Below are 17,815 nucleotides of genomic sequence, written 5' to 3' on the forward strand. Positions count from 1 at the left end.
TTTTAATTCCATCCTTGTTTGTATTTGAACCTCTTAGGGGGGAAAAAGCATTCTAATTTGCAAACCTCTTTGGCCATGTATATATTTAGAATCTGTACAGGCTATCAAGATATGCACAGAATTTTCAATGAAGCTGAAATGATTCAAGAACCACAAGACTGCATTTTATGGTAGACCTCAGCTCAGTCTGCAGGTCAAATCCCATTAAGCAATATTTTGCTCTGTATGAAATCAATCCACACACTTACTGTCAGGTTTACAAGCAGATATTTTGTTTAAGTACCTCATAGATATGGTAGAGGTTTGACCCTTCGTCTGGCCAATAGTGGTAGCACTGTTTGACTCCATTTTCAGCAAGGGGTGTCAGCATGACAATAACGACACAGCCGTTTTCCCAGACCATCTGCAGACAAAGAAAAGACACGGTGGCCACACTGTGACTGCCTAATTACTGCATGACATGTATAATTACTACACTCAGACACACAATCGAAATTTATTCCATTCACAGGAAATGTATTTCATTTTCATTAGACATTTTTCTCTGCAGCTGCTTCCAAAGCTCTGAATAAACTGACATCATATTTTGCATGTTACATGAAATATTAAAAGAATTTCCAAAGAATACATCCAAATACTGTGTAAATAGCGTCTGTGCTTTTCTTTAGAATTATCTTCGGCTCCTTTTTCCAATTTCACACTCCCAATTTACAGAGGAAACAATGGATAATGTCGTTAAAAAAAACAATAACAATCCGCTGCATCATTTTTGGTATGCCATCCCAATATGGATGTGTGTAATTAACAAGATACCAATAAAATCTGTCATGCTAAGTCAAATAGAAATGCTGCTTGCATGCTTAGCTTGGTTTCCTCTAGATCATTGTTAAAAGAAAACAGTTGAGTTGCCATTTTAACAGAATAGCTGCACATTCAGATTAAAATAAAACAACAGAACACTCACAATCCTTATTGAGGTATTTTATGTTTAAACACCCACGTCCACACCCAAATCAGAAACATTTTAACAGGTCAGCAGGTCTGCTTATGAGCAAATTTAATCTACGGGTTTCAGGTTAAAATGGAAACAAACTTTCAAAATAATTAAAACACATGCCAGATATATAACTTACTATTAAGATTATGTTTACCCAAACTATACAAACACCAGAAGATGTGAGAACAGGACAACTTTAATGACATTGCCATTTCATTACCAGAGCAAGCAAACAAGAATCAAAGTCATCCCCAATTAAAGGTCTGTTGGATGTTATTCACAGAAGCAGCAAAACCAGCTAGGATGGCGTATCTGTGTTGCAAACTCAGCCCGCTGTGGAACAAAAACCCTCCTCTGAATTAATATGGAGCTGCATAATTACTAAAAGTCTTTATTATTATGGTGTACATTGATGCTATATTTGAATGCAACTTTCATTGTCTTTTTATTAGCATATAAAATTACCCCATGAAAAGGAAACCAATCTTTCTGCAAAAGGGTTACATTTTTGTAGAAATATTTATAAGCAAATACACTATGTAAATAGAGTAAACAAGAAAAAGGAGGCATTCACATAAGCAGCACAGAGATGGTGCACTCAATTAAAGGCTTCCTCCTTTGTGGTACATGGCGTGTGTGTGTCGGGGGGGGGGGGGTGTCGGCCCCAATTTCATTTGCTTTATTTATAAGACAATGAATTCTGTTTTTTTTAAACACATACGAGCATTTAATTTATTTAGACAAAGAAAAAAAAGTGCATATGTTGTAATGACAGACTAACTTCACATACTGTGTTCTTTTGAGATTTTCCTGCATTTAGAAGAGAGGCAAATAAGATCTTTATTTCTTGATGTCCCAGAAAAGGTCTCCTATGACTACTCTGCATTCCCAAATGATTTTCTAGTCCCACTAAAAACACTGATGGAAGATCCATTCTGAACAGTACAGAATATGTTGGAATGTATTTATTTTACAAAAATCACTTTTCTGCTTTCTTCAGAGACCTGTGTTAGTGATCCTGCCTCCCCACCCCCAAGAAAATAACTATATTAAAAGATATTAATTCACACACTTCACAGAGTTTAAACTATGATTCTTGCTTTCAGGTATCTGCACTTCACAAATCCCTCTAACAAATTGTCCCTGGTAGTTGGTGCCTCTATCATCTAACCGTTTAATGTGCCTTTAGAAGGTACAGAAGCTCAATGAAGCCATTACGAAAATGAGGAGAAACACGGTTTTTATGAGTGTAATAAAAACACAATGATCTAGGTCATAAACTAATCATCGAGCAGTTGCTTGTGCCACCCAAGTGTAACATTATGAAAGCCCACTCGTTTGGAGGGAGGACGTGGAGTCCTTACAGTCTGGCAAGCCTCTTCATTGGCTTCAGAAACGTTTCATTACAGAGGAGCCATCTCAGATCTCTGAAAATTACCTTTATGCATAAATTCAAATGAAAGTTAATTTAAACAAACAATTTCATAGTTACTCTAGGGTACCATTTTCCCCAAGTCATTTTATGAAGTACAGGGCACTCAAACTATCAAGACAGCTGAATTCCAACAATGGAATTCCAGGATATTGTAGTCATATTTAACACTGATATTGTGCCATGTTTTCCCATTTTGTCAAGAGCAGCACTCATACTGCTATTTTGTCTGTGCTGCATGATGCTCTCTGGCAAAGCACAGTGCTTGATACAAAGGGCCAAGAGTGTCAGGCTAGTATCTGGGAGAGCTGGGCTGGTATCCCACTTCTGCCATGGAAGCTCACTGGATAACCTTGGCCCAGTCACACTCTCCCAACCTAACCAACAAACACCTCCCCAGGACTGAACAGGGATATTGTTTTTTTTATCTCATTACATATGCTAAACCCACTCTCAGTGAGTATAGCTATACATCCATAGTATTCCTCTTTAATAACAGTGTATCAGAATAATGTTTTATATTGACATACTCAAATAAGGGATATTGGCTATTTATCTCATTACATATACTTACATATACTTATACATTTTCATTTTATGTATTCTTATTTTCTAATGGCAGAATAGAATAATGTTTATAATGTATAGATTGATGCTGATAAGTAGACTGGGACAACTAGGACATACATGTCCTTTTGTGATTTACCTAGATTTGTAGAAACACCATTTGGCAGGGAATTTTATTACCTTTTATGGCTATCCAGACCAAATGGCCAAGCCATACTGTTTTATGTGACCATGTGATCAGTAGGTTTGCCCTCTTAATCAACAAACTGCATGTATTCCAGCCACAATACCTGATCCCCTCGTGTGATGAAGTGTGCTTAGAGAGCACACAAAAGCTTACATTCTAAATAAAACTTGGTTGGTCTTAAAGGTGCAACTTGACTCCTGCGTTGTTCAACTATCTCACAAGGGTTTGGGGAGAATAAATGGAGGAGAGGAGAACAATGTAAGCTGCTTTGGGTCCTCCCCTGGGGAGAAAGATCTGATACAAATGAATTAAATATATAATTCACTTAATGACATAGATCTTGTTTATTAAAATTTTCTATCACTTTTATAGCTATGCTGAGTAATTTTACAATGCAAGTTATATGAAACCTCTCTTGTTCACACACACACACACACACACACACTGGATTGTGTTGCCTCAAAGCAGTTACTTTGCATTGGCTTATGACACAGTCAGCCTTTTTCAATACCTTCATTTTCTAGAGGAAGGTATGTTCATCACAACAGAACACCAACTTGAGTATTGGCAGTCAGGCAGACTAGACATTACAAATTAAGGCAACAGCAACTGGAGACCATATTCTACTCAGCAACAACATTCATTTATTTTATTTTATATTTTATTTCAACCTCCTTTGCTTCCTTCTCCCCTACCACCCAGTTCCTGTCATGCTACACCCTATGCTTAGAAAAGCTTCCCCCCTCTCTCTAGTTATCAAGCCTCCTCAATCTGTTGGGACTTTTAAGGGTGAGTCCAAAAATGCTGGCTGGCACCATCTGCCACATAACTGTACCAATCTTGCCTGGGAACACTTATTTGAAAATACATCAACGTCTCCCCTATGCACACAGCAAACATTTCACAGAGAACTCAGATGAGGGGGAATTCTTCCAAGCAAGCCATTTCCCCTTCCCTTCTGGACTACATAACCTCAGAGTGGACTTGATGAGAATTTATAAACTAACACTACTTAAAATTTAAAGTGTCACTGGATAATTTACAAAATCAGTTTGGTCTCCTACAAGCAAAACTGAAAATATTCAGTGTGTGTGTGTGTATGTGTGTGTGTGTGAGAAAGAGACTGACTGACAGAGCTACAGAATTTCTGCACCCTATGCTACCTTGGTCCACTTGTTGAAATCTGAGAGAAAGTATGGAAAAAGTTGAAAGAAAACAGAAAACAAATTATATAGTAAATAAAAGGAAGTGTGTTATTTGGACTGAAATGCCTTCATATGTCACAATGTTTAGGATGGCCAGTATATCTGGACACTGAACCATTTAACATCATATTAGCATCAAACATATTATACAGCAGGGGTGGCCAATGGTAGCTCTCCAGATGTTTTTTTGCCTACAACTCCCATCAGCCCCAGCCAGCATGGCCAATGGCTGGGGCTGTTGGTAGTTGTAGGCAAAAACATCTGGAGAGCTACCGTTGGCCACCCCTCTTATATAGCATAATAAATTATTTTAAAATTATTTAAACAACCTGTTTTCAAGGATATTTTAATATATGTTTATGGTATACATAGAAATTATTATCTAATCTGTCTTAAATACCATGTTTTATGCTATACATTCTGGGTAACACCTTGTTTGTTAAAAAACCATTTCTCTCTTTCCAAAAGAAAACAATATGTTACAGGACACTTTTCAGTGCTCTTCCAAATTTCTTTCCTGAAAAAACTTTAAAAAATCAGGGGGAGTGAGCAGTCCCCTGATTTTTTTTCCTGTCTCCACTTCTGTAATCCAAGTGAACTACTGGCTATACCACCTCAGAAATTCCCTCTGGTCTAGAGATCTCATTTTCACAAGCATACAAACTCTAGAGGCAGAAGACATCACAGAAATGAGATCATCTGGGAAGGCACACATTTCCTTCCAGAACTGTTTAAGCTTTCAATAGATTCCAGAGGCAAGGAAACAGCACGCCACATTATTGGCTGTTTTATTTTTTTGTTTTATTTATTGGATTTACTTTAGGTTGTCGAATTGGGCCTCATCTAGATTCTTCCTCCATATTACACTAACCATGCAGGGACTGCTCTGTGTTTCGGTAGAGGCTCCTTTGCATATACCCTTTGTCAATTTCTGCAGCAATGTCTTTTCTGAAGTACTCTAGCTGTATCTGGTCTGTCACTCCACTGCCACCTGGTGCCCCTCCTCAATTCTTTGTCATCTGTGTACTACAGACTTCAAATTCATATATTCCCAGAAGAATGGTTCGCTGATCTGTAACCGGCATTCTTCAAGTGGTCCTCTCTGTAGTCACATGATTGGTAGCATGAGCATGCATGGATCCTTGACTGCAACCATTAGACCTAAAGATTTTTTGGCACTAAGCCCACTTACTGAAGGAGAAAAAAATCTGTCACACGTGCTAGAATGGATGAAGAAGGCCTCTTATTCAGTTCATCACAAGAAAATGCAGCAAGCCAACTCATCTGTTGCAGGAAATGAGGGCAGGACGTACAACAGCAGAGATAACCACTTGAACACCAGGTACAGGTAAGTAACCTGCTCTTCTTTGCAGTCTCTATGCAACACCCTATTGGGAATAGATTTACTAAATACTTTTATTTGGAGGTGGAAACATGAAATCACGCATACATCACACTGAGGACTGCTTTCTCTTAAACAGCATCTCTTTTCGCCCTCACGTCCATCACATAATGCTTTTTAATGCAGAGGTTTAAAGCCAGGTAGCTGCTTTCAAAAGTCTGGCAATGAAATCCTTCTGGAAAAGTGGAGGTCACTATGGACCTGGTAGAATGTACTCTAGCAGTCTGTGGTAAAGGGCGTTCAGCAAATACATAACACAGCTGTATAACACCAACAACTCAAGGACCACAACATTGTGAAGAAACTTTAATATCTTTCCTGAAATCCTTGTACCAAAGAGATGGGTGATCTTAGGAAGCGCAGAGATTCTACAGACATAAAGGGCTAGAATCTGCCGTATTCAATGTGTGCCATGATCTTTCCATGACTGAGAAAGGATCTGGAAGATAAACTAGTAGCACGAAATCTGGAACAGGTTTAAAAAAACAGATAACTAAACAGATTTGTCGGCCATTGGTTGTTTACCTAGGGGGGAGAAACCACAGTGCCCTGCCTGCAAATATATCCAGTTCTCAAAGCTGCGTACCTTGTAAATACTTTGGGCATTTATTTACTTTATTTATAGCCTGTCTTTCTTGCTGAGACTCGAGGCGGATTATATGATATAAAACAGTGCAATCAGACAGCATACATCAACCAATGAACAGAGGAACAGGCCAAAGATTAATGAAGTAGAAAACAATGTGAGCACCAAACTACCTGCCATGGGCAGGCTGAAGGGAAGCACTGTGTACTGCAAATGTCTTCTGCCAATTGCAAAGATAAGGTATTTGCAGTGCTGGGGAGAATGTCATATAGTGATACGAAGATGTGTCATTGAGAACTATTAAAATAAAATATATCCCTCAAGATAAGGGTAGAGTAGACTTATAGGCAAGGAAATTATTCTGTTTTTTTTTTTTTTTGTTACTATGAACTCCACACATATGTAGAATTGGTAATTTACTGCCATCTTTCTGGGGGAAGGCAAAACAATAGGAATGAGCTTATGTATCTAAAATATTTATATCCTGCCTGCTTTCCTTGGACTCAAGGTGGCTAATAAGACAACAAGTTGCAAAGTCACAGAAGTTCATTAATAGGCAAATCATACACAGATTTAAAGACACACAGAGAACCAATTCCTTCACCTTCAAATGCCCTCTGAAACAGAACCAGGGTTACACACCTTCCTAAATGAGGCCAGTGAAAATGTCCTCTGCACTCACTCTAATAGGTCATTTTTGTAATTTTTCTGCAGCTACCATTTGTTTTAATAAACAACGCCTTGCCATCTTGTAGTCTGTTGCCAGTTGTTCAGATCAAACTATATGTGAAACAGGTGGGTGATGCTGAGTTTGAGATGCAGCTATGCTGGCAGGGTTTCTTCATCTAAATATAGTAGACAGAAATGACAGTCCATGGTGGGTAATTCCCACCCACACAGAGGGAACAGCATTGAAAAGTTGTCTGCAGCTCCACAGGCATGCAGAATACCAGGATGAGAGGATCTGAGAAGAATGGAAAATACCCTTTTTGTGAAAGAATAAGGACAGTTAGTTTAATTAAGTTTGCTCTAGAAGAGAAAGTTCCTCACAAAGCATCTGCTACAAGGGCTGATAAAGACGTGGGTGGGAGGCCCTGCTTCACCCACTCTGGGGGCATGTCTGGTGGAACTCTGCTGTACAGGTGGGCAGAGCAAGCACAAAAAGACCAATAAAGGTCCTGTACACTGCAGAAGCTCCTAACTCTGTGGTGCAAAGACCACAGATGATTTACTTTGCCCCATGTTTTCCCTGCACACATCAGTTCTGCATGTACGAAGCCATATGCACATAAAACACCTAATTAACTTCTTCGGTTAATCAATCTATCCAAACCAGAAGGGCTAAAGAACATGTAATATTTTGGGGAGTAAGCAATTTATACCTGTTTAGACATATCGGAAATAATGAAGATGTGGAACTGAGTGCAGGTCAGGGTTTATTAATTTCCATGGGGCTGAAGAGTAACATCAGGATTAGCTCTTCAAAGTGTTTACAAAAAACTCTGGCTGACAACTGGACCTTTTGTTACAATGCTCCCAATTTTGGCATCAGCCACTAAGCAGATACAACCCAAGTAAATGAGAAGTCCTACATTCTTCAAAAAATACAATCATCTTTTTATGATTATGTCTTGCTTGGACTATATTTAGCCAACACAATAAATTAAGCATGCTGGTGATCTCACTAAAGCACGCCTGCTATTAAAGTGTCATGGAGAAAAAAGGAGGAAAAGCACCAGTTTCAGTGTACAAATTGTGAAATGCATGATTTAATAAGGCATAACCAAATGTGGTACTAACTAAATGCCTATCCGCATAAAATGCAGGCTGTATTTTCATTCCCCCATTAGGTCTCCTTCTTATCCTCTAGCCTTTTCGCTGTTTTCTGCTCTCAGATCACAGGAGGGCTTTACAAGCTATGTGTTTCTTTTCCTGTGGCTGCCAGTGGCTTACTGATGTTACTAGAGGCACATAGCAATGTAAGCCAGACAACAGCGTTGCACTTACAACTGTTGCTCATTGAGCGGTCTTCTGTGCAGGCACACATGCATCTGTGCAGTCACAGGCCTATGGGAGCAGAAATTTCCAAAGCTAAGAGAAAATTCTAGAGCCTAGGAGCACTCCCGTCTCGTCTCGCATCTGGCATCTCCTGCCCAATCGGGCACATGACAGAAGCAAAGAGAGTGCCCTCTCCAGCCCCACCCACCTCACAGGGTGTCTGTTGTGGGGGAGGAAGGTAAAGGAGATTGTGAGCCGCTCTGAGACTCTTCGGAGTGGAGGGCGGGATATAAATCCAATATCATCTTCTTCTTGCCTTAGTTCTCTCTTCACCATCATGATGAAAATAAGAAGCTGGCAGAGCAGTCCACAGCATGGAGAGGAGGGAGCAATGTGTGTCTGCACAGAAGACTACCTGATGAACAACAGTTACAGGTAAGTGCAATACTGCTTTCATTCTTGGGGCTTCTGTGCATTGTATCTGTTGGCCCACTGCCAGATGCACAACACATCTTTGCACAATGCTATGGAGCCTGTGCCCCCTTGTCTGTTTAGGTAAATTTCTGCTGTTGTATTGTCCACTGCCAGCAATACTCTTTTTCCAGTGAGAACAAGTGTAAAAGAGGCAAGAGCGTATCTGATTGTTCTTAATGCTAGCATGTTAATGTGTAACCCTGATTCCTTCTCTGACAAGTTGCCTTTTGTTCATGAATGGATCACAGTGTGCCCTGCAACCCATCAAGGAGTCATTTGAATAAATTTCAATGTTATGTGCCCAACTGTGAACCCTTGAGAAGACTCTCATGTCTTTCCACCAGCTCAATGTTCTGATAATCATCCTGGGTATAAAGCAGGGATGGCCAAACTGCAGCTCAGGAGCCACATGCGGCTCTTTCACACATATGGTGTGGCTTTTGAAGGCCCCACTGCCTTGTCAGCCAGGTTGGAGAAGGCATTTGTCTCTTAAAATCACTTCTCCAAGCCAAGCCAACCTGCAGCTTGGATAATGCATTTAAAGTTGTTTTCCTTCCACCTCCCTCCTCCCCACATCTATTTGCCTTCCTTCCTGCCTTCCCAGCCTCAAACATCTGATGTTCATGTCTTGCAGCTCTCAAACATCCGATGTTTCTTCTATGTGACTCTTATGTTAAGCATGTTTGGCCACCCTTGGTACAGAGAGTCTTAGCCACTGAGGATCTGTCTGGCTGTTAAAACTACAAATGAACTTATTTTGTAGCTGCCTCATCTGCAACCTGGGGTATAGTACAACAACTGTTGTAGCCACCATTAAACCCAGTAATGTTTGAATTTGTAAGGTTGATTGGAATCTACTGGCACATATCCACTGAACAAGTGTGATTGATATAAGCCTTTTGGGTTGGTAGAAAGGCCCTTCCCTGGGTGGAGTCTGTGAGCTCCAATAAATTCCATGGTTTGAGAAGGGCTGTGGGATTTATCCCAGTTAATCATGACCTCCAGGGATTCTAAGACACCGTGCCTTGTCCAAGTGGTTCTGAAGCACCTGTGGAGAAGTGCCTGGGAATAACCAATCATTCAGTTTTATTCATTCAGTTTTATTACGGTCCATGACCAAATAATAATAATATAATAATAATAATAATAAATTTTATTTGTACCCCGCCCTCCCCTGCCGAAGCAGGCTCAGGGCGGCTAACAATACGGTGACCAATGGTGCACCAACAATAAAACAGTCACATTAGAAACATTAAATTAAACATTAATTAACCTTAAAAACCTGATTAAAACAATTAACTAAAACATATTATAACGCTATCCTTGACGCTCTTCTAGTTGATGCTGATGGCGGATTTTCTTCGTTGTCGGTATAATTCAGTTATTCATAAGCTAATTTAAAAAGGGTGGTCTTGCAGGCCCTGCGGAACTGATCAAGGTTCCGCAGGGCCCGCACCTCCTCTGGGAGTTGGTTCCAGAGATGTGGGGCTGCGGCCGAAAAGGCCCGAGAGCGAGTGTTCTGTAGTTTGATTTGTCTTGGCCCAGGGGTAGTCAGTCTGTTCTTTCCTACTGACCTCAGTGCTCTCTGGGGTTCATACGGGGAGAGACGGTCCTTCAGGTAGGCTGGTCCTCGGCCATATAGGGCTTTAAAGGTGATAACCAGCACTTTGTACTGGACCCGGTATACAATCGGTAACCAGTGCAGTTCGCGTAGCCCCGGCCGTACATGTTCCCATCTTGGGAGACCGAGCAACAGCCTGGCTGTAACTTCCGGGTCCGGCACAGAGGCAGCCCCATGTAGAGGGCGTTACAGTAGTCCAATCGTGAGGTGACCGTCGCATGGATCACCGTTGCTAGGTCCCGACGCTCCAGGAAAGGGGCCAACTGCTTTGCCCGCCTCAGATGGAAGAATGCTGACTTGGCAGTGGCTGTTATCTGGGCCTCCATTGATAATGAAGGCTCCAGTAAAACACCCAGACTCTTCACCTGCTGCGCCGCCTTTAGCTGCACACCATCGAAAGTCGGGAGGGATATTTCCCCCCCTGGAGCGCCGCGACCCACACAGAGAACCTCTGTCTTTGCCGGATTCAGCTTCAGCCCACTCAGTCTAAGCCACGTTGCAATAGCCTGTAACGCCCAATCCAGGCCTTCCGGGGGGGAGGCGGGCCGGCCGTCCATCAGCAGATAGACAGCACAATGCAGACCAACAACCACCACAGAAAAATTGTAAAAATCAAGACCAACCCAAATAAGTAAGACATAAGATATATAAAATATAAATGTATAGATAAATTATTGAACAATATGAATAATGAGAAATAACAAATAAAACAGTATTGGTCAGACATCTTCTAGCTAATTGCCTCAACGTTGGCTTGTGGGAACCATAAAATGCAATTTAATTGCATGGGAACAAAATCAGGCAACCTTATACATGGTCTCTGAATTTGTAACAGTTGCAGTAACATTTTGGTGGTATACAAAGTACTCAGGGATTTAGGAAAAGGTAAGATAAAGGTTGAAAATATTCAGAAATAATTTTTTAAAAAAACAGGCGGTTTCAAGACCCCTTCTTTACATAATCCTCACGAATTCTCCTAGCTGCCGCCAAGAATTTGGCACAATTAAATGTGAACTGAGGATTAGAATCTGATAACAGCATATTTCTGATTTTAAAATTGGAGAACCCCAGGCATCCCTCGAGCAAAGAATGAATGTACCTGGCGCGTATGCCTAAATATAGGCCACACCCAAGCAACACATGGTCAATCGTTTCGACTTTATCTGCACCACAAGGACAGACCCGCTCAGTCATAGGCACCTTTTTGAAGCGGCCCTCGACGACTGCTGAAGGAAAGATATTGCTATGGGCCACTGAAAAGGCCCTTCTATGGGATGGCATTGTTAGATTTGATAGGAGGCTGGAGCTAGCACATATCTCCTTTTGGGGGGGGGCTAGATAATCTGGGGCCTTGGCAATATCATTCTGTCTCTCAATGTCTTGTAGTCTCTGACTATGGCTCTGGCTTGATCCAGGGCCATTATCTGGAGAGATTCAGGTGAAAAGTCAAGCGTAGACAATTTCTGATGGATGGCTCTAACCCAATAGGAACAATGTCTATCCTTTAAAATCAGGGATGTAATATTCATGGGGCAATGACTGAGATTGAGCCAAGTGGTGATTGAAAGTAGGCTCACCCTAGCCTCTATCCTTAGCAAGCCAGTTTCCAAGTGTAGTACTGCATTGGAAACGCAGGTTGGAAAGTGAAATATGGCTCTCAAAAATTTGGACTGAATTTTCTCAAGAGGGTCGAAGCTTGATAAAGTTGGCTCGACATAGTTCCATTAGTGAGTTGAGGTATTGTTCTGGCCAAGAACAGTTTTAATGCAACTGGTATTAAATACCCCCCTTTTGTAAGAAAAAACCTAATGATGGCCTGGGTCAATTTGCAACCAGAGTTGGCAGCATATTCATGGTGAGCCTTCTTTGACCCTGAGGACTGAATCATGACCCCCAGATATTTGTAAATTGCTACCTGTTGTAGACTATGGCTGTTTATACTCCATCTCCTTAGCCTGGGTTTTGGGCCAAAAGCCTTTACTTTTGTTTTCTGGTAATTAATCTCTAGGAGGTTATAATCACAATAAAGACCAAATTGTACTAATACTCTTCTAAGGCCAACTGGTGTTCTAGACAGCAATATTGTGTCATCTGCATAAAGTAGGGCTACAAGTTGCCTCCCGGCCAAGGAGGGGGGATGAGTATTGACTAGATGGAGGTTGCTAATCATATTATTAATGAAGATGGCAAAAAGGGAAGGGGCCAGCACGCAGCCTTGCTTGACTCCTTTTAGTGTTGGAATAGGGTCAGTAAGGAGACCTTGCTTATTACATCTGATCCTAATAGACGTGTTAGTATATAATGCCTGGATCAGGAATAGAAGTCTCCTGTCAATTGATGTGGCACTTAACTTCTCCCATAGTTTCCCCTCTGGGAATGGAGTCAAAAGCAGATTTTAGGACGATAAAGATTTTAGGGCGATAAAGGCTGCATAAAGAGAGACTGTTCTGCTGGTTGCATATTTGTCAATCAAATGGGATAGAATCAAGTTATGTCCCAATGTGGAACGTCCTTCCCTAACCCAGCCTGCTCATCTACCAAATACATTTCTTGAATCAGACAGCACTACAATTTCTCTAGGAGATGACTAACGTATAATTTGCCCAAAATACTCAGGAGGCTAATTGGCCTGTAACTTGCTGGATCATCCTTCTGTCCAGACTTGAAAAAAGGGATGATGTATGTAAACAATGGGGCCAAGAGAGAGGCCCACCAGTCTACATCATCCTTCAATAGATCATAGATCTGGGGGTATGAAATTCGAGCCTGGAGCTTTGCCTCTCTTGAGTTTGCTGATCAGAGATTGGACTTCACCAACCGTCACCGGAGGCCAAGGTAGCAAGTCTGAGAGGGCCTCATGAATCTGGGAAACTGCAGAACGGTGGGGATCAGAATACAGCTCTTGAAAGAATGATTCCCAATTCTTGGGGGTAATAAATGAGTCAATGCGGGAAATGTCTTTGTAGGAGTGGCTCGAGATCAATTTCCAAAACCCTGTCGAGATCTTCTCCTTGGATGACTGTATAATGCTGTTCCGCAGCGCTTTCGCGGCCTCACGCTTTTTTGAGGCAATCAGTTCTTTATAAAACTTCTCGGAACAAGAGAGATGATGTTGTGCACACAGAGTATCAAGGCCCATGGAACTCTTATACACATGATACGCTGTTTTTAGATCTCTTCTTGCTTGCTTGCATTCTTTATCAAACCAGGGCTTGGAGACGTTTTTGAATCTACCATGTTGAACAGCGGCATCTTGAATCAATAATGGTTTTATGAGTTGGAGGAGATAACTGAAGGGGATCAGAGGAGTATCCATAATTAATTTTCTTTTGGATCAAGCATCCTTCTTCAAGTCTCCCCTCACTGTTTGTGCCAACTGGTCAGACCACTTGGCACGGCATCTCATTTGTTGGACTGGAACCAGATGAGGGCCCATCGTAATACTGTGAAAAGTCTCAGGGGCTAAAGGAGCTGAAGTGAGTAATAGTGGGTGATGATCACTTTCTAATTCAGGTAGAACTTGTAGGTGAAGACCCTTCAAATGTAATCTTGGGCTGGCAAGGAAATAGTTGATAGTGCTGTATCTATTGCTGGATAGAAAGGTGATTTCCCCGGGATAATCACCTGCTGTAGAGCCATTCAATATGAAAAGGTCAAACCTTCTAGCCAACCTTGCTAAGCAAGCCCCTGCAAAGTCTACCCTGGGGTCTTTTGAAAGGCGTTGAAAGAGAGTGGAATGGCAACTTGCCTCATTGATGAAGGTAAGGGTAGACTATGCAACCCCAGAGCCTCAAAAATATGACCACTACAAATACACTCTTGGGGAAGACAGAGTGTGATGGCCAACTCAAAAGGTAACAGTATATACTTATCATGGTGGCCATTACAATGGAATCTCAGGTATTTCCTACAAGATTCATGGATTGTTATATGGAAGTAGGCATCCCTGAGGTCAATGACTGCAAACCGCATTCCAGAATCCAGTAGCGGCAAAGCCTCGTGAAGGGACAGTATTTTAAGTATTCTAAGCTTTGCTATATTCAGATGAATATTCGGAGCCCTTAGATCTAGTACTGGTCTTTTTCTGCCTCTGTCTTATCAACAGCGAAGCATCTGGAACATCTAAAGATTGTGGCTGCTTTGCACACAAGGTTGGGCAATTCTTGGGTCAATAGAGGGGTGGATGAAGAGATGGGGATGGTGTGTGAGTGACTTCGAGGCAAGGATTTGAACGCCAAAAAATAGCCAACATTTATTATTGACATGACCAAGGCATCATGGGTCATGGATCCCTGTAGAATCCAGTGGCTGAGCCAGTTTGGTGTAGTGGTTAAGTGTGCGGACTCTTATCTGGGAGAACCGGGTTTGATTCCCCACTCCTCCACTTGCACCTGCTGGAATGGCCTTGGGTCAGCCATAGCTCTGGCAGAGGTTGTCCTTGAAAGGGCAGCTGCTGTGAGAGCCCTCTCCAGCCCCACCCACCTCACAGGGTGTCTGTTGTGGGGGAGGAAGGTAAAGGAGATTGTAAGCCGCTCTGAGACTCTTCGGAGTGGAGGGCGGGATATAAATCCAATATCTTCTTCTTCTTCTTCTTCTTCAATGGAGACAGGATTCAGGGGTAAGATCATAGAATCATAGAGTTGGAAGGCACCCCTAGGGTCATCTAGTCCAATCCCCTGCACAATGCAGGAAATTCAAAAATACCTCCCCCCCCAAATTCACCAGATAAACGTTGCTGTCAGATGGCCATCTGGCCTATATTTAAAAACCTCCAAGGAAGGAGAGCCCACCACCTCCCAAGGAAGCCTGTTCCATTGAGGAACCACTGTCAGGAAGTTCTTCCTAATGTTGAGCCGGAAACTCTTCTGATTTAATTTCAGCTTGTTGGTTCTGGTCTTACCTTCTGGGGCAACAGAAAACAATTCAGCAGTATATAACAGCCCTTCAAGTATTTGAAGATGGTGATCATATCACCTCTTAGCCACCTCCTCTTCAGGCTAAACATACCCAGCTCCTTCAACCTTTTTTCATAGGACTTAGTCTCCAGACCCCTCACCATCTTCACTACCCTCCTCTGGACCCATTCCAGCTTGTCTATATCCTTCTTAAAATGTTGTGCCCAAAACTGAAGACAATACTCCAGGTGAGGTTTTGCCAGAGCAAAGTAAGATAATACAATCACTTCAATTGATCTGGACACTATACTTCTGCTAATACAGCCCAAAATTGCATTTGCCTTTCTAGCCACCGCATCACACTGTTGACTCATGTTCAGCATATGGTCCACTAAGACCCTTAGATCCTTTTCTCACATACTACTGCCAAACTAAGCCTCCCCCATCCTATAGCTATGCATTGGATTTCTCCTACCTCAATGCTTGATTCCAAAGTCTGATGGTGACATTTAGCATCCAGTTGGTGAACCTGGAAGTGAGGCCAAATGTGAGCTCTGAGGGGAGTCTGTTCTTTGACACTGAGATGGAAACCCCTCTTGGCACTGAGAGGAAGGAGATCTCCAACCTTGAGGTAAGGGTGTGCTTCAATACCAGGAGTGAAGGAATTAATGCTGAGAAGTTGGAGGCACAGGTTTTGCCCTTTTGTCTTTTTCCTGGCTTGAGTGGAGGAAATAAATGCCAGATTGTGCAGGCACCTGCATTTAGATGTCAGCTGGCATCTGAGTCAAGGCTTCTCAAACCCGGGGGGAGGGGACCATGAAGAAGAGATGTGTGTTTTCCAGGAAAATCTGGGTTGGAAGATTTTCCAATTCATATTTAATAATAATGAAAGCATAAGCTGGCAAATACATGATGTACAAGCCTGGACTATGTTCACGCTTCATAACCCACATTTAGACCTTTAAATTGGATTGATTTGCAGCACAACAGACCTGACAACTTGTGGTAAACAGAATATAGTTGCATACATGGGATGGAAATTTTCAGTGGAAAAATATAACAAGAGTTTTCCATGGAATTTTTTCCACCCCATATCACTGGGGAGGAGTGAGGGAAGCATGAGAACAAGCAGCGTTCATATCCATCACAGACAAACTTCTCGATGTTGGGACATCTGATTGCAGTCTAAATATATACAGGACTATGACTGGAGAAAATTATTTCTTCCTTCAGACCACAGTAATGCTCTTGCACCAGACGCATTGTGTGGAAAGTTAAAGCTAATAGAAATTTTGGTCAAGTCCATTTTAAAGAACAAAACATTTTAGAGTAAGGGGCTCTACTACAGATAACAGCAACAGAAAGCAATTCTGAAACTGCTGCTCACAAACTGGTTCAAGAGTTGGAATCAGCAGTTAGGGGGGTCAATATCTGTCCTTTATTTATAGTGTTCACATTCCTAGATTTGAACCCTTTACTTCTACACAACCATGCATTGGTTTGGCCAACGAACTCTTCATTCTGCTGAAGAGCTAGAATAGCTAACAGTGTGCCTCAAAATTATTACATCTGAGTTACTGACAAAGGAAGAAAATTGCACTACCTATAAATGCAGTTATGACTTGGAAGAGGAGACTGAATTTATACCCCACCCTTCACTTGGAGTCTCAGAGCAGTTTACAATCTCCTTCCCCTCCTCTCCCCACAACAGACACTCTGTGAGGTGGGTGGGGCTGAGAGAGCTCTTTCAAGAACTGCTCTTGAGAGAAAAGCGACTAACCCAAGGTCACTCCACCAGCTGCATATGAAGGAGTGGGGAATCAAACTCAGTTCTCTAGATTAGAGTCCACCGCTCTTAACTGCTACACCAAGCTGGCTCTTAGTGCACACCTGTATGTTTCATTTGGAGATATTCTGCCTGACTGAAATAATTCTCTCCCCATCCCATTCTGCAACTCAGTAGATATTTCTCTTCCTGACAGAAAAAAATATGGCCTCAAAGTAGCATCTATTATCATCATGAAGGAAGGAAGAGAATGAACACAGGATTTATTCATTCATTTATGAATGAACAAATAGTATGAAACACAATCTTCCAAAGCAGCTATATAAATATCCCACCTCTTTTGAAACAGGATTTTAATTTTGGAATAATGCCTTCATGAACTAGGATCTGCTTCATTCTTCCTACTTTACTGAGCACAGGCAATGCCTACAGGACATCTGGCTAAATGTGACAGCAAGCTCGTTCATTAGTGCTCATTAACTGTAATGTAACATCACACAAGCGATGGCACTTCTCCACATGCAACACACTGTAATACCTCTCTGATGTTGTACTGTCATGGGGTTTTTGTGGTAGTGTCCACACACTGTGGCTTAGGTTAATGCAGGAAAAACTCCCCCCCCCCCACCAGAAGGGCAGGTGGCGACAGTGAGCAACCCTAGTGG

General features: G+C 41.9%; 1 protein-coding gene across 1 annotated transcript in view; it reads right to left on the minus strand.

The window, feature by feature from the left end:
- Positions 1 to 17,815, minus strand: part of PTPRN2 (protein tyrosine phosphatase receptor type N2) — a 961,700-nt gene that overhangs the window by 44,236 nt on the left and 899,649 nt on the right. Inside the window, exon 18 of the mRNA XM_060248066.1 lies at positions 284 to 403. Within this exon, the coding sequence (XP_060104049.1) occupies positions 284 to 403 (120 nt within the window). The remainder of the gene's footprint in view (positions 1 to 283; positions 404 to 17,815) is intronic.

Source organism: Heteronotia binoei, chromosome 10 (genome assembly GCF_032191835.1).
Source record: "Heteronotia binoei isolate CCM8104 ecotype False Entrance Well chromosome 10, APGP_CSIRO_Hbin_v1, whole genome shotgun sequence".
NCBI lineage: Eukaryota > Metazoa > Chordata > Lepidosauria > Squamata > Gekkonidae > Heteronotia > Heteronotia binoei.